This window comes from Rana temporaria, chromosome 1 (assembly GCF_905171775.1).
Source record: "Rana temporaria chromosome 1, aRanTem1.1, whole genome shotgun sequence".
NCBI classification, from domain to species: domain Eukaryota; kingdom Metazoa; phylum Chordata; class Amphibia; order Anura; family Ranidae; genus Rana; species Rana temporaria.
This window is the reverse complement of record NC_053489.1, coordinates 335,705,107-335,727,619: the sequence shown is the minus strand read 5'-3', so window position 1 is coordinate 335,727,619 and position 22,513 is coordinate 335,705,107. Positions and strand designations below refer to the sequence as shown.

The 22,513-nt window shown below is 41.9% G+C and overlaps 1 protein-coding gene across 1 annotated transcript in view; it reads left to right on the top strand.

Annotated features, from left to right (window-relative positions):
- The first annotated feature begins 2,241 nt into the window (after window positions 1–2,241).
- CORO2A (coronin 2A) overlaps window positions 2,242–22,513 on the top strand; it is a 145,359-nt gene continuing 125,087 nt past the window's right edge. The window contains 1 exon segment of the mRNA XM_040361132.1: window positions 2,242–2,441. Within this exon segment, the coding sequence (XP_040217066.1) occupies window positions 2,403–2,441 (39 nt within the window). The 5' untranslated portion in view covers window positions 2,242–2,402.

Below are 22,513 nucleotides of genomic sequence, written 5' to 3'. Positions count from 1 at the left end.
CTTGGGCTCTGACAAAGCAGACCGTTTGAAGAAGACACATAGATTTTCTTTAATCTTTGTCCCAACAGTAAAAATTTGTCCATTTTGAGCTTGTTTTGTGAAGTATAATGCTTTTTAATTGGTGTACATTGCAGGGATTTTAACAAACTTTGTTGCAGTTTCCTACTTTTTCTACTTTGGGTAAAAAGCTGTTTGTTCCAATATGTTCTTTGGGTGCTGATTCTAAAATGGGAGGGTCTGGATTCATTATAATCACCTGGTGCATGCACAATGTTTAAAAAAAATGGAGTGTCTGCTTACCTTTTTTAGAAGAAAAGCTTGGCAAAACTTAAATTACTTTTGTAGGAATGCCTAAAATTCGTCCTGTATCTTAGTGTAGACTGATGGGAAAAATTGAGCCTATTGCACAAGAAGGAATGACTTCTTTTTTTTTTTTTTTGGGCGTTGTTTTCAACCCACAGTGTACAGAATGACTCTAGGCCAGTTGTTCTCAACCTCTCTAGTGTCGTGACCCCTTGATAATATTTCCCAAGTTGTGGGGACCCCTAACAGTAATATATTCGCAGCGTGGGTTGTCGGCACCCAAGGCAAGTAATTTGCACCCCTGACCCACAGACATTTAGCGCTCCCCGAGTCCCTTCCACTAGTACAGTATTAAACCCCTTAAGGTACATTTTCGGATGTACCACTCTCTCTTCTCCTTTCTTTCCCTTTTATCTCTCTCTATCCTAATTTTGTTTTTCTTTTTTTTTTTTTTTTCCCCCATCACTCTCTCTAGCCATCTTTCTTGTTCGTTCTCTCCTTTTTTCTTTGTTTCTCCCCCTCTATCCTCTCCCTTCCATGTATTCTCTCTTTTTATTCCTTCTCTTACTCCGTGGTGGGGGGGATTATGGCATGAAGCAGGGGTTGGGATGAGTGGCAGTGCTGCGGGGAGTTCTGATCAGCCAACGTAGGTGCTCTTGATCAAGGTCATCTGCTGATCTGAAAACTGTAATAATAAAGACAAATATATAGCGCAACCCCCAATGTGAATAAATGGAGAAAATACAACACTCAAAAAAGAATGTAACAAATAGATAAAAAGTGAATCAGTGTATCTATTACACCAGATTGGGTAAGAGGAAAACAAATATATGAAGTCCACTGAATGTAAAAGAAGAACACTCAAACTGTTCAAAAGGATGGACAGTATCTCCAACAGTAATATTACTTCACTGTGCAAAATGGCAACATGAGAAATAAATAAATAAATAAATAGTGAATAAATCAATAAGTCTGCTGTAACAAGCTATCGAGATGTGTAAAAAACATGTAGTCCACTTGTAATAAATGAGAGCGCTAAGTCACCACTCAGAGAAGCGATTTAAATCCTCCACACATAATACAGCCTCAATATGCAGAAAAAGGGATGTAAAAATCCGGGCTGTGTGGCCCCTTACCAGAAAAGATGGATCTCTATGACAAGAGATCATATAGGCATAAGGTAAGGATTTCTTTGTACCGGAGGGGTGCAGGAAACAGGAGATCCGTCTTCCCAGGGACACTCACACTCTGTTCCGCTTGGCTTGTTTGCAGCTCTCCCGGAGGTATGGTGATCAGGAAATGGAATTAGAGGAGAAAAGAGGACTTCATAGCGCAACCAATTTAAAAATGTTCATATGAACCTCTTTATTTGAAAAAAGTTGCAATGGACATCTAGGTTTGGCAACCATTTTTTTCATGAATTCAATAATGAAAAAAATGAGAGAGAAATGTCCAATATCCAAATAGGATGTATCTCTTTGCAGTATACGATAAAAACAAATATACTTAAATAGTGGCTGTGTCTGATAATGAAGCTTCCAACCTGGTTGGAAGCTTCATTATCAGTTATCTGCAAAGAGATGCATCCTATTTGGATATTGGACATTTCTCTCTCGTTTTTTTCATTATTGAATTCATGAAAAAAGTGGTTGCCAAACCTAGATGTCCATTGCAACTTTTTTGTGGCTTGTATAGCAATCGTATATGCTATATTTTTCTTAGTTGCTATTTTGTTTCGTGAAAGCAGAGTTACCCTTTAAGATCATATGTAAGCAATGTCTTTACACTATTTCAGACTATAGTTTAAAAAAAATAACCTGTCTGTTTTCAGGAAATGTTTTTTATTGATGTGAATAGATATGTTCCATGCAATAAAGACATAGGTTTTACATTGATTGTGGATAGTACTGCTTGCACTTCCTCGTTTTGTGAACAGTGGAATGTTTGCTGGGGTGGTGAATAGACTGACATTCAGGGGCTGGTACAGTATTTGAAGAAGAGAGGAGCAGTCTCTCCTTTATATGACCTGGAAGTGGCCCCCCTAGCTGACTGGAAAAAAGGGCAAAAAGATTATGCCAATTTAACTTAAAAACTCTCAAATGGCCTTTGGACATCCACCACAAATGAATGCCCTGCAGGTAAGTCACTTTTGTGAAACTGTCTAAATGCACGTTTTGTTCCGACAACTGATTACTTTCTCATAACGCATCACGGTTGATCCACGTAGTTCCAGAGTTCTGCAAGCTTGATTTGTTGTTGTATGTCGTATTAGTGATATGTTAGGTTGTTGATGCAGGAGTCTGTATGGTGTACGTTTTAAGATTTATGGTATCTGTGTGTAGTTGCATTCTAAATTGTGTTTATAACTAGTCTGGACAAAATTCAAAAGCCTAAAAATAAAATTCCCTCCTTGCTTTTACTGTACATTTTGTTGATCATGTAAGCATATGATTCCTCTATTTGATCCTGCGGTTTTCAAACTGGACTTCATGTAATGGTGTACTGGAATTCTGCTCCTAGCCAGTCTACATGGCTCTGTCAAGGCTGGATCCCCCCTTCATGTTGGATGTAGACTTGTTAATCATGAAGAGGGTTTAAGATAACTCCACGGGTAGTTTTTTTTTTCCCCCATTTTTCTTTCTTTTTGAATGTTATAACGCGAGGCTGCTATGACATGTTTTAAAGTCCATTTGGAATTTGTGTTTGAGATAATTTAATATTTATGGCTTGAATAACTGGAATTCCAGCGTTTTAAGATACTTGATATGATTACATTTCAGAGGTGTTATTTGCAAGAAATAGTACATTTTTGAGGTTAAAAGTTTAGAGGTGTTGGAGTTTAGTCTTTTGCAATGGTGATTAATTTTTTTTTTTCTTAAAGTGGATGTAAACCCACTCTCATCCTTTCTAAACTACTGCCATAGTGCTGATCTATAAGGATATAGATGCTTCCTGCAAGTATCCTTCCCTGTCAAATGTCTCCCCTCTGTCTGTTATGAGACCTGAAAAACTGCAGATTCTGTGGGAGGATCTGTTGTCTGGAGCTCGGTGGGTGGAGTTGTGATGTCAGACTCCCCGCCCACCTCTACACTCCCCTTGTCAACATGCATTTTTTTCTATGTTTTTCTTACACTGAATGCTGCTATGATCACTAACATCCAGTCGAACTCCAGAAAAGTAACCACATGACTTCAGAAAAGGAGTGGGGGTGGGAATTAAAAAAAATGCCTGTCTGAAGCTAGTGCATGAGATATGTAAATAACCTGTGAATCACAGCAAGGGGGCGGAACGAACCAAGGTTTTTCTCTGTAAGTCCGTTTTATTTCACTGAACAATAAGAGGATTGCTCTGAGCTGGATTAACTCTGTGTGGCAAGACTGGGCACAAATGATAGGAAATCTTATACTCTACATTGTGACATCAAAAAAAAATAATAATTCGGGTTTACATCCACTTTAATGGTTGTGTGTGTGTGAACTGTAAATGCTTATTTTTTCTAATTAAAATAACAAATGTCATACTTGCTTTCCCTTTTTGTAGTGGTTTTGCACAGAGCAGTTCCAATCCGCCTCTTCTCAGGTACCCTGCCAGTGCTTCTGGCTCACCTCCCTTCTTTCTCCGCTGAGTGCCCACATAGCAAGCCACTTGCTCTGGGGGTACATGTACGTGCTCACACCCAAGCCACCTCTGTAGGCCCACAGAACGGGGCTCTGCCCCCCCCCCCCCTTTACTGGCTGTGATTGGCAGGAGCCAATAGCTACCACTGCTGTCTCTGAGCCAACATGGAGGGCAAGAACTGAGAAAGCCACTACCCTCATGCACAGCACTAGAGTGAGATTGAGCTCTGGTAAGTAAAAGGGGGGACTTGGGGTTAGCTGCATACAGAAGTGTTTTTTTTTTTTTTCCCCTAAAGCAGTGAACTCACTGTGGTAAAATAATAACCTTTTGCCTTTTGGCAGCATGAAGATTACTTTTTTTTTTTTTTATATATAACCTTTGTACAAATCTTGTACAATGCCACCTTCAGTTTATAGCTGAATTCTTGGGTCAGAGTCCTTTTGCATATAATGCTGTGCTTAGGTTTTCATAATCTACAGTGCCTGGGATGAATAGATGATATTGGATGGAAGCTTATATACAATATGTGCACCTTTTATTCTGCAACCTGAGTTAAGCAGGCCATACATGGATCAAAATTCATCAGGGACCAGCTGAATTTCAATCATGTATGGGGGCAGGCTGATTGTACCCAAGTTGATCCACCGATTGACTTTGGTACAATCAACCTGTCAGATTTTTGGAATGTGATTGCTGCCAGTGGCGCCTTCCCAGCTGGCAGAACACAATAGCACAGCGGGAGATATTGCCTGTGTTGATGGGGAAATTAAGTCATTTTCTTTCCTTTCACTTGTGGTGGAAGGAAAAAAAATGAATGCCCAAGACAACATATAAGCATTAAATGGCTGGAATGGGAAACCATACCATTTCTTTGAGCCTGCTGTGGTTTCCTGTTGCCCCTGAATGCCAATGCCAGTGGTACCCATTAAGTGCATTACCAAATATACTTAATGGAAACTATCCTACAGGGTATTTGATCTGATTTCTTGTAATGTCTGTGCCGCCCTAGCCCAACTAGCTCATCTTTGGAGATTTTAACTTCCTGTTCTGTCTTCAGGACAGATAAAGAGAAGCTTCCCCAAGGTTACTGTCATGATTCTGCAGTAATGTTTCATGCCCTGTCTGTCTGCTTGCCTCTCTGGTCTGTGTATCAGCTGAAGGACCACGCTCTCACACCTCCATGTTAAAGTAATCTTCTCTCAGAATTGCTCCACCCAAGCCTCTAACAGTAAGCACTAATTAACTCTGTGCACTGTAAGCCAGCCTTGTCCGAGCAATAGTGTATTAAGGCTTCCCTGTGTGTTTTTTGTTGTGTGCTTTTACATTTGAATCTGTGTAACGACTTTGGCTTGTTATACTGACTATCTCTGTCTGTAGCCCTGACCTTTGGCATGTTCTCCTGACCATCTGTCTGCTTGTTGCCCTGACCGTTGGCTTGTCCTTCAGACTATTTCTTGTTGCCCTGGATTGCTTCCTCCTCTCCATCCACCAGAGCCAGTCGTGAGCGAGAACTGGGGGCCTGAGACCTGGAGTCATCTGCAGCGAAGTCGATCCTCACCATCAGAGACTCTGGTGAAAATCTGCTGGCTCTTGGACTCCGCGCCCTGGGGAATCTTATGCTCTAGCTCCCTGTTCGATCCGTGTTGGTTCTCAGATGGAGCTTCTTTCCTGAACCACCCAGAGCGCCATCCACAGCAGTCACCTGAAGGGTCCACAACCTTAGCGGTGTGCACCTGTCCGTTAAAGAGACCGCAAATAAATAAAAAGATACTAATAATCTAAACCTTTACTATTGTATCCATTACAAAAAAAAAAAAAAGTTGGACTGTACATACACTTTAAAGGTAGTATCAAATGTATGTTTGCATTACTTTATTCAGTGACAAATCTCAATTCTTTGTTCGAAAACACATCCATATAATTCAATAGTTAACTTTTGTCACCTTCACATTCCTTTCATACCATATATAATTTACATTGCTCAATTTAGCCTACCTGATAGCTGTCACTGGCTCACACAGAGGGTGAAATACATGTTCTTTGCAAAGGAATGTAAATGTATTCATATCTTGCTTAAATAAATAAAGCTGAATTAATACAATCAAAGTAAGTCCACTCAACTTATACGTAATTATAGAGAATCATTGTGGAATCTCTATCTAACAGACCTATTATGGTCAATGGCAACCCTTTTACATACCAGTTATCAACTGGTCTTTAAAAGCCTTTCTGTACAGATAATCGCAAGCTTGTGTGGGATTTTTAGTGCAACTGTGGCCAGGCTATGGCCTTTTAAAGTTAACATGTTGCCAGATCATGTACACTGAAGTATTGAGTCTCTGTTGTGATCTTTTATGAACTCTGAGAATTAAAGGGGTTGTAAAGGTTCGTGGCTTTTCACCTTAATGCATCTTATTCATTAAGGTAAAACACGTTCCTGTGCCTGGCCCAACCCCCCCCCCCCCGTTTTACTTGCCTGAGCCCCAAATTTCCGTGGGCACGATCCCGTGTGTGTCTCTCACCACGGCTTCTCGGCTCTTCATTGAATAGATTGATAGCAGCACAGCCATAGGCTCCCGCTACCGTCAATCAAATCCATTGGCGTGCCCACCAGGGGGTGAGGCCGAGTCATACAATTGGTGGTTATGAAAGCTGAATTTGACACGGGAGCACGCCCGCAAGATATCCCCCCCCTCGGGCGAGAGCTTCCCAGAGGGGGTTAGCTATTGCGGGGAGGAGCCACGAGAGCCACCGTGGGACCCCAGAACAGGAAGATCGGTGGCCACTCTGTGCAAAACGAACTGCACAGTGGAGGCAAGTATGATATGTTTTAAAAAAAAAAAAAACCTGAACCTTTAGTGTCCCTTTTTTAAGGTGTGTACACAGAGGCCGAATATTGGACATTCTGCCCTTGTGTATGGGAGCTGGTGGTGTGACAGAAGCCAGCTGTCTTCTGTCAAAGGAGCATGACTGAAAAAGGTCTGCTAATCGGCACTCAATCAGTGCTGACCTGTGTGTGTGGGGCGGCGGCTCCTGTCAACACAATAGCACAGCAAGAGAGATCTCTGTACTATCATTGGATTCTTAGTCCAGTGGCTCCTCTTGAGCTCTTCAGTTATTTTTTCATTCAGCCTTTTGGGTTAAACAAAAAGACTACTAGTGTATACAAGGCTTAAAGCTGGTCATAGTTGGAGCGATTTTCTTTCCTGTAACCACAATAATTTTATTTTTATTTTAAACTGAACCCATAGTATCACTTTAATAGCGTAAAGGCAGCTAGAGAGGTCAGGGGTGGCTTGTATTCGTGGGCTAAATCCTGTTGTCAGCTGACGTCATTCAGCCAGTCCAGTGCGATCCACCCAGATGCCTGGACTGACAGCTGTGTCGGTGAGCTGCTGGGAGACTGGGCCAGCAGCTCCCACCCCCTGCACAGCCTGATGCTCCAGTTAGTGCTGGAGGGGCATAGCAGAGAGCCGGTGACTGTCACCGACTCTCTGCAGACTGAATACCAAGAACTGAGCGATCAGCGGTCTTTAATTGCTCAGTTTTCAGTATAGAGCCGACATAGGACAGCTGCAGCTGGGATCAGTGCTGTACTGTAGCTATTTAGGGTGAGTACGATACTTTATTTTTGTGTATTCCCAAACATTTCTTTTAAGACATTACCTCTGGCTGCAGGTACTGTGGAGTAATCTAACCTTAAAATTTGTAGCCAAATATTCTTAGTTTTACTTTCAGTAGCTTAGCTTCCTCATTCCAACGGTGCCAATTCCCAACTTGAATGCGTTCACTGCCTTTATTGTGTACAGTTTAAAGGGTCACTAAAGGAATTTTTTTTTTTTTTAGCTAAATCGCTTCCTTTACCTTACTGCAGTTTTGGTTTCATGTCCTCATTGTTCGTTTTTGCTCTGATGTTGCTGTAATTCTTCTCTGTTCTGGACACTTCCTGGTTGTCTGTTTCCTGATGACCACAGTACTGCGAGATTCTAGTTTCATTTTCCAAACCATCACTGCTCTATGGCTCTGTACATGCACACAGGCAGGATAACATGCAAAAACGAAACTAAATGCAAAAATTAAACTACAGGTACATTATATGATTGATTTTTATCTATTTTTAATCAATTTTAAAAGGAATCCGTTAACTATTATGTCTCTATACCCTGTAAACAGTCATTTCAGCAAAAAAAAAATGTTTTCCTTTAAGGATAAATTGCTCCACAGTGCATCGAATTAGAGTGTCCTAGCAGTGTGGGCCACAGTTTTTTTTGTTTTTTTTCTCCAGAAGATTCTTTCTTATGCATAATCCAAAGCCTTTAACTTGTGTAAGTAAAATTAGAATGTTCTAAAGATTTTTCTTTGTTAACAAGTTTATAAAACTGGTAATTTAGCATTTATAAAAAGTACGTTCTATAAAAGGTATAACAATTTTACATAAATTACAGTATAATCTCTAAAATGTAATACATTTTTGTTAGAAAGGAAACTGTTGATCTCAATTCTTGGAAATTTTAGCATAAGGGAACACCAACATTTGGCCTTCACTATATCTAAAGAAGCATTTTATTAAATCGATGTCCAATAAGTATGGAATTTCACAAGTTTGATGTGTTTAAAATACACCACAAAAGGCAGCCATACCGAGCAAGAAAACTGCTACAGAAGGGAAGCTGTTTGGCACTGGACTGAGAAGATTGAGGTGATCCCTGTAGTAGTGCCAACTACTACAGTGATTCTCCACTTCCACGTTGGTCTCACGGGTATGGGATATGCTTACTAGACCAATGCAACTATGCAATAAAAATGGAATACCTGGAATACTTACAAACATAGAGGAAGGCTGTTTACTTGTCCTATATTGTTGTTTCTTTCTAGCCAATGCTAATATAGGAGAGGAGGCGTTGCCTCTTTGTCATTTTGACATACTGTATATTCTGTACTAGTCATGTGGAATTTACACTAACCACATAGGTGGTACATAGGGATGAGCCAAACACCCCCCCCCGTTCGGTTCGCACCAGAACCTTCGAACGGACCGACCGCGCAAACATTTAGAACCCCATTGACGTCTATGGGACTTGAATTTTCTAATTCAAAAGTGCTCATTTTAAAGCCTAATATGCAAGTTATTGTCGTAAAACGGGTTTGAGAACCTGGGTCTTGCCCCAGGGAACATGCATCAATGGAAAAAAAAGTTTTAAAAACGGTCGTTTTTTCTGGAGCAGTGATTTTAATGATGCTTAAAGTGAAAAAAACAGAACAATTCCTCTAAATATCGGACCTGCTGGGTGTCTATAGTATGCCTGTGAAGTGGCACGTGTTTAGAACTGTCCCTGCGCAAAATTAGATTACTATAAGAAAAAAGTAATTTAACACTGCTTGCGGCTTTAATGTAATGTCTGGTCCCTGCAATATGGATGAAAATCATTGAGAAAAATAGCACAGACACAGACGGTATACACACAACGTAGCTTTAGGTGCACACTGCAGATGACAATGGCAGTACACACACACCACGTAGCTTTAGGTGCACACTGCAGAGGACACAGGCGGTACACACACCACGTAGCTTTTAGGTGCACACTGCAGAGGACACAGGCAGTACACACACCACGTAGCTTTAGGTGCACACTGCAGAGGACACAGGCAGTACACCATGTGAGAATACTGCAGCTAGCACAATCACCTGCCTGCCTGTCAGTAAATTAGGAAGAGCGGATCTAACTAAACTATACAGTGTATAAATATATGTACAACACCTGGGATGCATATATATCCTCTACACATTGTAACTTTAACTGACTAGCCTGCCTGCTCTATCTACCTATAAAAAAATGACTCGCTCTACACAAGGCCAACCTGCAGGCGGCCTTTTATAGTGTGGGGCGTGTACTAAACCCCCTGAGCCATAATTGGCCAAAGCCACCCTGGCTTTGGCCAATTATGGCTCTTCGTTTTTTGTAAGCTGTGCGGGTCATAGTGCATGCTTGGCCAATCATCAGCCAGCAATGCACTGCGATGACGCAGTGAATTATGGGCCGTGACACCCCACTCGAATTTGGCGCGAACGGCGAGTTCTACTCGAATACGAAGCTCATCCCTAGTGGTACATACTTCCAAAGGTTTTGCCGCAGCATATTGAGTAAATGGCTAATAAAAATAAACTGTTTTTACAGAAGTACAGCTTGGTGTCATGTTGTATTATATATGAGGCTATTGTGAGCTGTAGTTGTTACCAAAAGAGGTGTTTTTTTTTTTTACAGAAAGTTTATTGAACAAATCGGTCAAACAAAACACATGTCAAAAGAACGCCATCCAATTGCATGACAAAATAATTATCACTAGAATTAATTTCTCATAAAGGGGTTAATCCCCGTTTTTTTTTTTTTTTTTTAAATATGCAGCATACAAATAATGTTAAACATTAAAGACCTTAAAGAACAGGTGTATTGTTTCTACCAGTATACTCCAGAACACTAGGAGGAGGCAAGAAGAAAAGAAATGCATTCATATTGGGTTTGCGTCTCTTAGAAGCACATACTCTAACCTCATGGACTAACCAGACATCTATCCACTGCGACCAAACTTTGTACATTTTTTTTTTTTTTGGGGCATTGCCTGCTCTCGTATGTGATTCCATAAAGGGGTAGAACTGAGTTAACAGCATGTATTCAAAAATTTAGAGTAGGTGGTTCTATTGTACAAAAATTGGTATCAATTGCGCAACACAAACATGTGCAGAAAGATAAATGTATCTAAAGTGTATCCTTCACATATTGCAAACTCAAGCAAACATATGCACAATTTTATTTATAAAAACGATTAAATATATCAAACTGTCATTCACATAGTGAAACTGAAAGCACTGGGAATGTATCATATAAATCCTTCCTAAAGAATGGATATGAAACAACCACTGAAATAAACTGAATGAATTAAACCTACATATCAAATAACATTCAGTGTATATGGATAATGAGTGAGTCCTTGGATAAAAGAGACAGATGATACTGTTCTTCCACACGACAGCCAGGCAATAAAGTAGCCATACAGGCCGCTTACCAGAACTGTAGGATCTCTATTACGGAGATCATAGGGGCACATATAGGAGGGGTCAATCTGATCACAAGCTGATCAGCTCACTCGTCCAACCCAATCTTCTCCTCCATTTTTCAGTTCCAGGTGCTGTAGTAATCTCTGTGGAGTTTTTTTTTTCCTCTCGGGACTGGACTAGCTCATACACAATTTTTATTCCATTTGCTGGGCTACTGACATCTTTTGGAAGCAAAAAGTAGCAAACAATTAAACTAATATTTGTTAGTCGCGGCTCAAGCCTGTCGGCTGGTCGTCGGATCCTAATGCTCAGATCCCTCAGACATCAGATCCTAATGCTCCACCCGACACAGCGTTTCTCCGTAAGCGGCATCGGCGGGGAACAGTGGTTCTATTGACTTCCATCTCAAAATAATTTCTCATCTTGCATAAAATAGTGAGTTAGGCAGAGCTTAGAACAGGGGTGCCCTCTGATGTGGCCCGCCATGTCTTGCTCTGAGATGGCGGGTTGGCAAGCCCAGATCGTGGGTTCCAGACCCACCATCTCCGAGCATCAGCGCGAAGAACTGAGCCACAGGCGGAGCCGATACCAAATGTACTCCACCTGTGAAAGGAAGCATTGGCTCTGCTCTCTACTGCAGCCGCATGCTTCTGTCGCACTAATGCACAGGAACCTGCGATCTGGGACAGCAGCCAGCAGTACCAACACCTGTCAGCAGTACCAGCCCTGGAGGACAGCCAGCAGCAGCCACCAGCCATGACAGCCTGGGGGACAGCAGCAACCAGCTGCAGGAATCCTGAGGAAGAAGTGAAGATTGAGGTGCAGGTAAACCGCTTTGCATCAGTGTGAAAGCAGCCTTGGGCTCCTTTTACACGATCGGTCCGATCAGGTCTGCATGTCTGTTTTTCAGGCGTACCCAATTGGACCCTCCATTCACCTCTATAGAGCGGCAGATGTAAACTGACTTGTGATAATGGTAATTATTTTTACTCTGTATTCTAAAGACTGGTGTGTGTGTGTGTGTGTGTGTGTGTGTGTGTGTGTTTGTGTTTTTATTTTATTTTAACATATGACCAACAGCAGATGACTAGAAGCTCCTCCTCCCCCCCCCCCTTTCCTGCTTCTCTTTCTCTGCAGACATGTTGGCAAAGAGCTGGGTGATGTGACAGCTGTATATTGATTAACCACTTGCTGACCGCAAAACTTGCGGCTTTTAAGTAGTTTACCAGGATTATGGCTGAACATATCAGTCATAACCCCGGCATCATTTTTTTTTACAGCCGGCGACTGGCCTTCTCACTGGTGTTTCTCGGGCTTACCGATTTCTGCCGGTTCGGTGCATCGGGCCCAACGGTGCCGCCAGCTGGTCACACAGATGATCAATGAGTTCATCGGCTTTGATTGCCTCTATGGCCTTGGAGGACCAGAGCGAAGTCTGGTCCAGGCGGAAAGTAAACTATTTTTGCTTTTAAAGGTAAAGAAGATTTATTTATATATTTTTTTTTATTTTTTTTTACACCAGATCTCTCTACAAAGAAGACCTGTCATCCTTTCTGTTACAAGGGATGTTTACATTAATTGTAATAGAAATAAAAGTTATAAAAAAAGTGTAAAAATAAAAAAGTTGAATAAATATGTAATTTATTTATTTATTTTATTTAAAGCGGCTCCATCCCTCTGTGCTTGCGTGCAGAAGTGAAATGCATACTTGAGCCGCGCATGCACATGTGGGGTATCACCACAAACATTAGAGTGAGAGCAGTATTTCTAGCAGTAGACCTACTCTGTAACTCTAAACAGAACCTGTAAAGGCGGTTAAAGGGTTACCTATGGAGATTTTTATGTACCGTAGTTTGTCGCCATTCCACAAGCGTGGGCAATTTTAAAGCGCCAATAAATTGCGTTTGCAAAACCGCTGCGCAAATACAGTGTGACATAAAAAATTGCAACGATTTAATTTTCGAGGAAAAAATACTGATTTTAACTTGTAAACAAAGGGCCATAAAAAGCCTGGTCTTAAAGTGGTTTGGAAAGGTACATGTGTGAGTGATTTTTTTTTTTTTTTTTATTAAAATAATTACAGTGCCACCATCTATAAACAGAAATAAAAGGGACTGTGTATGTTTGTTATCACTTTAAGCCCTACCTGTTATTGGTGTAACGTTGCCTCATAATTTTCTGTTGCCTTGCTACATGTTCATTCCTTTCCTATTGTTGTCCAGGGGTGCCTCCAAGTCTTTTAAAGCAGGGGTCGTCAAACCCCGGTCCGTGGCCCACTACCGGGCCGTGGCCCTTCTGCAGCCGGGCCGCGGGTGCGAGCGGGCGGCATGAGAGAGCCCGGCGGCCGGCTGTAGGAAAGTTCCTCGAAGTAGATGAACAATGTAGGTGAGAGCGAAGCACACAGTGTTGTTTGTTATGCACCGTGGCCCCTCCCTCCATCTCTCACACGCACAATCCCCATGCAGTGTGAATGGACGTGCCGCCTCCTCACTGAGCTCGCCCCGCCCTTCTGTCATAGGGGAAGGCGCAGCACACCGTCACCTCCAGGACAGCCCACAGTAACAGGGAAGCCACTGGTGTCCCTTGGTAACGGGGCTGGATAGAGCTGAGAGGAGACGAGTCCACACTTCTTCCAGGGATGCAGGGAGCCGCCCCCTCCCCTCTGATCCCTCCATCTACTTACCTGCTGCTAATCCTCAGCCCTCACAACATGACTGAGCTCCGGGGGAGCCCAGAGTATAACAACACTACCAGTGACAGGGTGAGTGTGAGCGGGGACTGACTGGGACACATGTGTGCATGGAGTGTACAGGGCCTAGTGGGGGCACTACCTTCATCTGTGGAGGGGGGCACTACCTTCATCTGTGGAGGGGGGCACAACCTTCATCTGTTGGGGCCTTACCACATCTGGTGGAAGGCAGCATGGCAAGTGACATTCCGCATCTGGTGGCAGGCAGCGCGGCAAGTGACATTCCGCATCTGGTGGCAGGCAGCGTGGCAAGTGACATTCCGCATCTGGTGGCAGGCAGCGTGGCAAGTGACATTCCGCATCTGGTGGCAGGCAGCGTGGCAAGTGACATTCCGCATCTGGTGGCAGGCAGCGTGGCAAGTGACATTCCGCATCTGGTGGCAGGCAGCGTGGCAAGTGACATTCCGCATCTGGTGGCAGGCAGCGTGGCAAGTGACATTCCGCATCTGGTGGCAGGCAGTGTGGCAAGTGACACGCTCAAAGCTCCCACTGATTCTGCATTATGGTGGGTTTAACTATTTCATTTATTACTACAATGTAATAATAGAAATAATGCGCTGACAAATTGCCCGCGAAAAATCGCTTACCACGTGCCATCCCCAACCTCCTGCCAACCGGGCCTTGGCAAAATTTTCTTCCACGCAGCCGGTCCCCGCTGCCAAAAAGGTTGGGGACCACTGTTTTAAAGGGTCCTACCTTATGATCTTGCACACAGGCCCACTGCATTCAGAAAATTCCCCTGATGAGAATGCATGTGGAGTGAAAGCAAAGGGTTAGTACTCAGTGATGTACTGAAGTAATTACAGCAACAATAGAATTAAACAGATGCTGCTCTGCATGATGCAATGCTTCTCTGCACAGTAACTGATCAGATTTCCTGGACATAATTTAACTAGTACAAATTCTAGCCTTTGTGCACGTTGATTTCCTTTCATCTTTGATTAACTTGTATTTCTATTGTGGCATTGACAATGTACAGCACTTTTATTCTTCTTCTTTTTTTTTTTTTTTTTTTTTGTACCCTTCATTTTTATTTATCTAGCTGATGTCTATGCTTCTCCATTATTGCATGAAGGTACCGACAAAATGACTGTTGTTAGTCTACAATAAAAGACGCATTGTTTGACTAGATGAATGCCATTTAATTTAATTCCACAAACCAATATCTACCTAGTGATTTTCAAAATAACACATGTAATAGGAAATAGGAAAGATTTAAATAAGTGGTCATGACATCGAAGTGAATGAATGGAAGTGAGGGCCCTCCTGCGTTTTTCATTGTAACATTTTATTCATAATTTTTGTATTTTTATACAGGAATATACATAAATTTTTACCTGTCTTTTTCCAATTTAGTCATAAAATATGTCAAAACAGTATATTTGTTATCTTTCACCAATCTATCAATCTGGCTTTTTTGTAAAAAATTTCCTCAACGGTCTAATTTCCTACGCAAAACTCAGTCAAACGACCTTCAACTGTCTGATTTGATTTAAAGTAAGGTGTAAAGCCTTGAATATTTCTTTATTAAAATAACAAACCTGTCATACTTCCCTGCTCTGTGCAATGGTTTTGCACAGAGCAGCCCTTATCCTCCTCTTCTGGAGCCCCACCGGATGCAGCTTGCAAGAAGACGCATTCTTCATTATGCTAGTGCCGGCGCAATCCCACAGGGCCTGTTGCCTTGGTGGGGAGAAAGTTATGGGTGAATCGGCTGAGGTTCAATTTTAAATGAAGTGAATCTTGCTTGAAATTTGGGGAGCCTGAACTTCGAGGTGAATTCTATTGAAGTCTGTGGGGGCGAATTCTTGTTAAATTTTGGCCATTTTAGGATGAATAGGCACATTACTGTAAGAAAAGGCAAAACTAGGTAAAGGGTAAGGTAAAATGCTGCCATTGGGGATGTACCAATGCAAAAACTACTTTTAAAATATACTGTACAGTCGGATGAAGGTCTTTTTATGCAACATCGAAAATGCACAAATCCTTTAAATAGCATGCTTAGGGATGCCTTTTTACATGGTGTTACAGTACAGTTTTCATGGACAGTCCCAGCAATGGTGCTCACCTTGAGTACGCCATGACTGTCAGTTGCATAGGCAATCTTGGCAACAGTGTTCATCTGGTGTAGGCCATGACTAATGTTGATTGCACACTAATCTGAGGTCTGTTTTCTTGCAACATGTGGTTATACAGGCAGTCCCTGAGTTACGAACGAGTTGGGGAGGTTGTAGGTTTGTTCTTAAAGGGGTTGTAAAGGAAAACATTTTTTTCCCTAAATAGCTTCCTTTACCTTAGTGCTGTCCTCCTTCACTTACCTCATCCTTCGATTTTGCTTTTAAATGTCCTTATTTCTTCTGAGAAATGCTCACTTCCTGTTCTTCGGTCTGTTACTCAACACCGTAATGCAAGGCTTTCTCCCTGGTGTGAAGAAAGCCTCTTGAGGGGGGGAGGGGGCGAGCAGGAGTGTCAGGACGCCCACTAACACACAGCTCCTTTATCTGCAAAGTAGAGAGGAGTGTCCTGACTTGCCTGCTCGCCCCCTCCCCCCTCGAGAGGCTTTCTCCACACCAGGGAGAAAGCCTCGCATTACGGTGTTGAGTAAAAGACAGAAGAACAGGAAGTGAGCATTTCTCAGAAGAAATAAGGACATTTAAAAGCAAAACCGAAGGATGAGGTAAGTGAAGGAGGACCATTTAGGGAAATTTTATTTTTTCCTTTACAACCCCTTTAAAGGATCACTAAAGGAATTTTTTTTTTTTTTAGCTAAATAGCTTACTTTACCTTACTGCAGTCCTGGTTTCATGTCCTCATTGTTCGTTTTTGCTTTGAAGTTGCTGTAATTCTGCTGTGATCTCCACACTTCCTGCTTGTCTGGTTCCTTATGAAAAAACTCATGGCAGCTTTTCACTGTGGTCCAAGCTGTGTGTCTAAAACTCCTCAGAACCAATCAGATTAATTTTAAAAACAAAACACTGCCCTGGATTTGTTTGTTTTTGTTCTGTGGGTCTCTTTACTTCACATAAACAAGAAACCAGTTTAAAACCGAAAGTGAAACTAGAGGCACATTATATGATAGAATTTAATCAATTTTTTATCATTTTTAAAAGGAATCAGTTAACTTTTATGTCTCTATACCCTGTAAACAGTCATTTCAGCAAAAAAATTTTTTTCCTTTAGTGACCCTTTAAGTTAAATATGTTCGTAAGTCGGACCAGCATGTGCAGAATGGCAGATACGTAGTTTTCCAATGTTCCGTCGAATGTGCCGGCCGTCAAAGTGGCCACGCAGCCTCCCATCTGTAAGTAGGAGTCGTTCTCAAGTTGGATGTTCGTAACTCGGGGTCTCCCTATATGTTGCACTCCATTGACAAAAATGGTGCAGGTTCATTGACGGCCCATTCAAAATGTACCTTCCCTGCTGCACTAATGATAGGACCCCTAGCAATTTAGCTGGGGCACCATGGGACAGTACAAAGGGGGCTCTGCTACCTTTGTCCTCCCTTCCCCCTTTTCTCTATTGGCAGGTTTCTATTGGCAACAGCACTCCTATTGGGGACTTGTGGCAGCTAATTATGCTGGGCTACATCAGCAGCTGCTGGAGGGTATAGATAGCGCTGCTTTCCTATCCTCCTGTAGCTGCCTTTGGAGAACTTCCAGCAGCAGGGGGCGTCAGTCAGTCATTTATTTCTCTATCCCGGTGGGGGTTCGTCATCCAGTCTAGTTCTGGATGGACATGGTCATATTATTATCTGAAAAATGTTTGATTGGTCTATGCCTTTAATGCAAGATATATTCTGTTGTGAGTTTATTTGGTTTACCCCTTAAATAAATGTTGTGGCCAATTATAGCCTATTAAATGTATTTGAGTCCATCTCTTAATTAATGTTTATTACATTGTTTCTTTGTTCTGTCCCATGTACTGTTCATCAGTGTACAAAGAAACACATTAAAGCACCAAAATAGTGTGAATGGGTCAAACAATGACTTCCATTGACCAGGCCATGGCTTCTTTAACTTGAATATTGACTGTCTGTTCTGTTGCTAACCAGTTAGGTTTATTGTTGACCTATGATTTAGTTGATCTACTTGGATAAATAAACAAACATATATAACGTAACATGAATTCAAATCTAGACAGACGATGATGTGATGCCAAACATTTTACTGTTTTCAGGACAGTAAGTGATTGTAAATCTTCCTATGGGGACACCTGTTGAAGGGATCTCTGTGTAAAAGGGATTTACACTTCCATTGCAGAAGTGTCTTGTCACTTCTGCTTATGTTTATTTGACAGAAAATTGGAGGTAATCTCCCTATTGGGACATGTACAACTTCCCCAGGCTTCCTTCAATGCTTGTCAAATATGAACCCAAGGATCTTTCCTAGATTATGTGCTAATCATAGATTTGACTATATGCCCCTTCTCTTCAACAAAGTTCTTGTGAGCAAGAAACTTGAAGTAGCAATTTCACCAATGATGTCAAGGATGTGAGCTTGTGTATTAGAATATTTTTTTTTATCCATCCCAAGACGATTGTTAACCGTGCATTATGTTAGCATTAGAGAACAGACCCATTTCAAGTATCTTATTTTATTCAGGAGCTTTGCAGTATTACACAAAAAAGCAGACAGACAATTTCATGTTCAGCATGTGCATTTTCTCCCTCTATTGTAACTACTTGACTCTTTTCCTAATCGTAACATTCCTCAGTTTAAAAAATCTGAAAATGTGGCCGTGAAAAGAAAAATACTGTGTTTGAAAAGTAGACCATGGTCATTAAAATAGTTTTTGTAGGAAGCTGTCATGTTGGTTTTAGATCAGGGGTGCCCAACCAGTGGCCCGGAGGCCACAGGTGGCCCGTGGAGCCTTCTGATGTGGCCCGTGACCTCCTGCTCTGGGATGGAATAGAATACTGTTTATTAATGGTCAGTTTATTAATAAAATCAGTGTATATATGGGCATATCTGTTCTGCAGTGGTTACTGGGCTGATTTCAAACTGATCCGCAAGTGTAGAGCAGTTTACTTGCACTAAGCCATACACTTCTGTTATTACCTGCGAGTTGGGTGAGCTTTCTGAAAGTGCACCAAACCTGCAGAATATAATATAAGTAAAAAGTGCAGGAAAGCCAAAGGTACACTGCGTTGCACCAGTGGTGCGGGTAAACGGCAGCGCATCAGTGTGAAAGCAGCCTTGGGCCCTTTTTCACACGGTCAGTCCGACCAATTGGACCCTCCATTAACCTCTAAGTAGTGGCAGACATAAACCGGCTTGTGTTCTACTTCCAATACGATCCGCTCAAAAGTATCGTGGGCTGCATCCGTGTCCGCTCTGCATATGCAGAGCAGACACGAACATGCCATCCACCTGCTCCGCTCATTGTGACCCATGAGCGGTTACCAAGTCGCTTAAGTGGCCCTCACTCTTGAAAAGGTTGGGCACCCCTGCTTTAGATAAAGATTTGGGATGAATTGGAGCAGAGACTGTGAGCCAGGCCTTTTTGTCCAACATCAGTGACCTTACAAATGCACTTCTAGAAGAATGGTCAAACATTCCTATAGACACACTCCTAAAGCTTGTGAACAGCCTTCCCAGAAGAGTTGAAGATGTTTTAGCTGCAAAGGGTGGGCCATCGCAATATTGAACCCTACGGACTAAGACTGGGATGCATGTGCGTTAAAGCGGATCTCCACTCTAAAGTGGAGTCCCGCTGATCGGCACCCTCCCCCCTCCGGTGTCACATTTGACACCTTTCAGGGGGGAGGGGGGTGCAGATACCTGTCTACAGACAGGTATCTGCACCCACTTCCGGCCCTACGATGCAGGAAAAAGACGGGTTTTTCCCTTGCTTCCCGTCCGTCCCCCGTTGTATGCTGGGAACACTCGGCTCCCAGCACACAGCGGGAGCCAATCGGCGGGCGCAGCGCGACTCGCGCATGCGTCGTAGGGAACCGGGCAGTGAAGCCGCAGCGCTTCACTTCCTGGTTCCCTCACCGTGGATGGAGGGGGGAGCAGCAGGGTGACGAGCGATCGGCTCGTCATCTGCTGCGATCGGCGCTGGACTCCAGGACAGGTAAGTGTCCTTATATTAAAAGTCAGCAGCTGCAGTATTTGTAACTGCTGGCTTTTAATATATATTTTTAGTGGCACATCCGCTTTAAGAGGCAGGCGTCCCAATACTTTTGATAATATTATATGTAGGTATGTGGATAACTTTATTTGGTCTTATGTTACTGAAGTAACTGAAGAAATGTAAAAAAAAAACAAAAAAACAATTAAATATTTATATACTTTCCCATCTTTTTACTAATGCTAGCAGCATTGGGAATACAAATTGTCAGTGTTGATTTGGAGAGTGAAGTTCCACTTCAAGTCTACTGGATTGCTTGAGCAAATGTAGGTAATACTTCTAAAGCATTCTCCAGCATAATTGAAAATCTATCACATGCACATTTGACAGAATAATACTTGCTTATTCTTCCTATACCCCTCTATTGGATCACAAAGATTCCTATCAAATTGATGGACCAATAGAGTTGTGTGAGGGGCCATCTGTGCTTTAGTTGGGACCTATGGAGTCCTACTTAAAGTGACTGTAAAACAGAAGGTTTTATTTATTTTTTTTACCTTCATGCATTTCACCTAAACTTGATCTTGATCCAGCGATGTAAATAAGAGCAGAGGCTCTTACTTCTCGTTGGCTTCGAGACAGCTGTGGGAGCCATTGGCCAATGAGGAGAAAATGGGGAGTCAGGGCGGAGCCGCGCTCTGTGTGTTTTATGGACACAGAGTGGGTCTTAAGCGAACCTGCATGAGTGAATCGGTAGCAAGCGGCTTGCTATGGGGGGGACACTCTGCGAAGGGGCCAGGAGCACCGGCGGGGGGCTCAAGTTGAGGCAAAAAAAAAAAAACACAAATGTTTAGAATCACTTTTAAGTCTGCTGTGGAGGAGTGGTGTGGCTTTTGCTTATTATTATTATTATTATTATTATTATTATTATTATTATTATTTTCTGATTAATTATGAAAATTTAACTTGATACCACTTTAAGTAGGATTATGCACAAATTAATTCCCTGGTTTCATGACTCCTTGGGTGCTTGAAGGGATTTGTAGGCAAGTAAAACCTGTAGATACCTGGTATTTTACTGCAGTTATATGTAGTATAACATCGTAACAGGGAGAGATAAATTTTTTTTTTCTTTCAGACTATATTTAAATTGTAATGGTTGTACCTTTTTTTGTGTTTTTTTTTTTTTTTTTTTATTTATATATTTTTATATATATATATATATATATATATATATATATATATATATATATATATTATATAATATATTTTGCAAGTCCTAAAGAGTTAAGTGTTTGTTGATGACATCATGGTGTGTATATATAATAGATGATGGAGTCAGCAAGTAGAAATTGCATGATCTTCCGTCTGCCCTATTTTTCCTTTCTCGGGGGAACAGAAGAGAGATGCTTTAAAAGCTTTTCTGCAGAATGCACTGTATGTGCAGTAGACATTTTAAGATGAAAGACAACAACATCTAATACTGCATAGTGCATTTTCTTAGGATAACATTTATTCTTGGGTATTTTAACTGTCCATAAATGTAGATGTTTTGTACATAATAATTTTAATAAGACATTAATGCAACCAATTCAAGCAATGTAATACATACAGCTGTTTATGCCTATTGGTACTGCTCAGACTGATGAGAATATTTCTATTTTTTAAACCAGTGGTCTCCAAACTGTGGTCCAGGGGGGTGGCCCTTTGCTTGTGTTTAAGCAGCTTTTGGGCACTTTTTTCCTTCCACTGATAGTAGACACTATTCCTCCCAATGACACCAACCATGGTTCCTGCTACTGACATCAGCGATGGGACACTATTCCTCTCACTGACACCAATGATGGGGCACTGTTCCTTCTACTGCCACCAGCGATGGAGCACCACTCTTCCCCATAACACCAAAAACAGCACTGTTTACTCCCACCGACACCAGGACAATTTTTATTGCCACTGACCACAGTCTGGCCCCCCTAAAATGGACAGTAAACTGGACCCTTTTTTTTGGAAAGTTTGGACACCCCTGTTTTGTTCTAAATCACAAAATCAATCCCTTTTTTGGTTTTTCTTTTTGTTAATGAGAAATTGGTACAAAAATGATTTACCAGCTCATCTCAAGAGGATGTGTGATTTTCAGATAATGCAGGGAATCGGATACAAATCCAAGTACAGGGCTTGTAAAAGAATAAAAAGTAGACCCGGTGCCTGGGTCCAATTGGAGGCACAAGCAAGTCCGACCATTCCATTGGATCTTCTTGTGTGGCTCTATGCGAAGGAGCGTCGGGCGGTGTTGAGCCCTTCTTTATCCCACTCTTTTCATCTGTGGGACACAGCATGCAAGTTAAACCCATTAAAATCCCCCACCTGCCAGTAGCCCAACTTTTCAATAACCCTCACTCTCTAAGGGGCCAAAAGATCACCCAATTCACATGGTGGATCAACAAGGGGCTTTACAGAATTCCTCACTTTATAGATAATAAGGGGATAAGACAAGTTAACTATTTTAAGGAAACCTTACAAATGCCCCCTACAGAGACTTACTGCCAGTACCAATTAATCAATTTCATGAGAACCTTGTTGAAAAACCAGGTGGCTATAACCACTAGGACCCTTTTTGAAAACCGTTGTATACGAGGACCTGAATCATGGGGAGGAATAACAGAGTTGTATACCCTACTCAATAATGGGGGTAACAAACCTTCCTACCAATTGGCTTG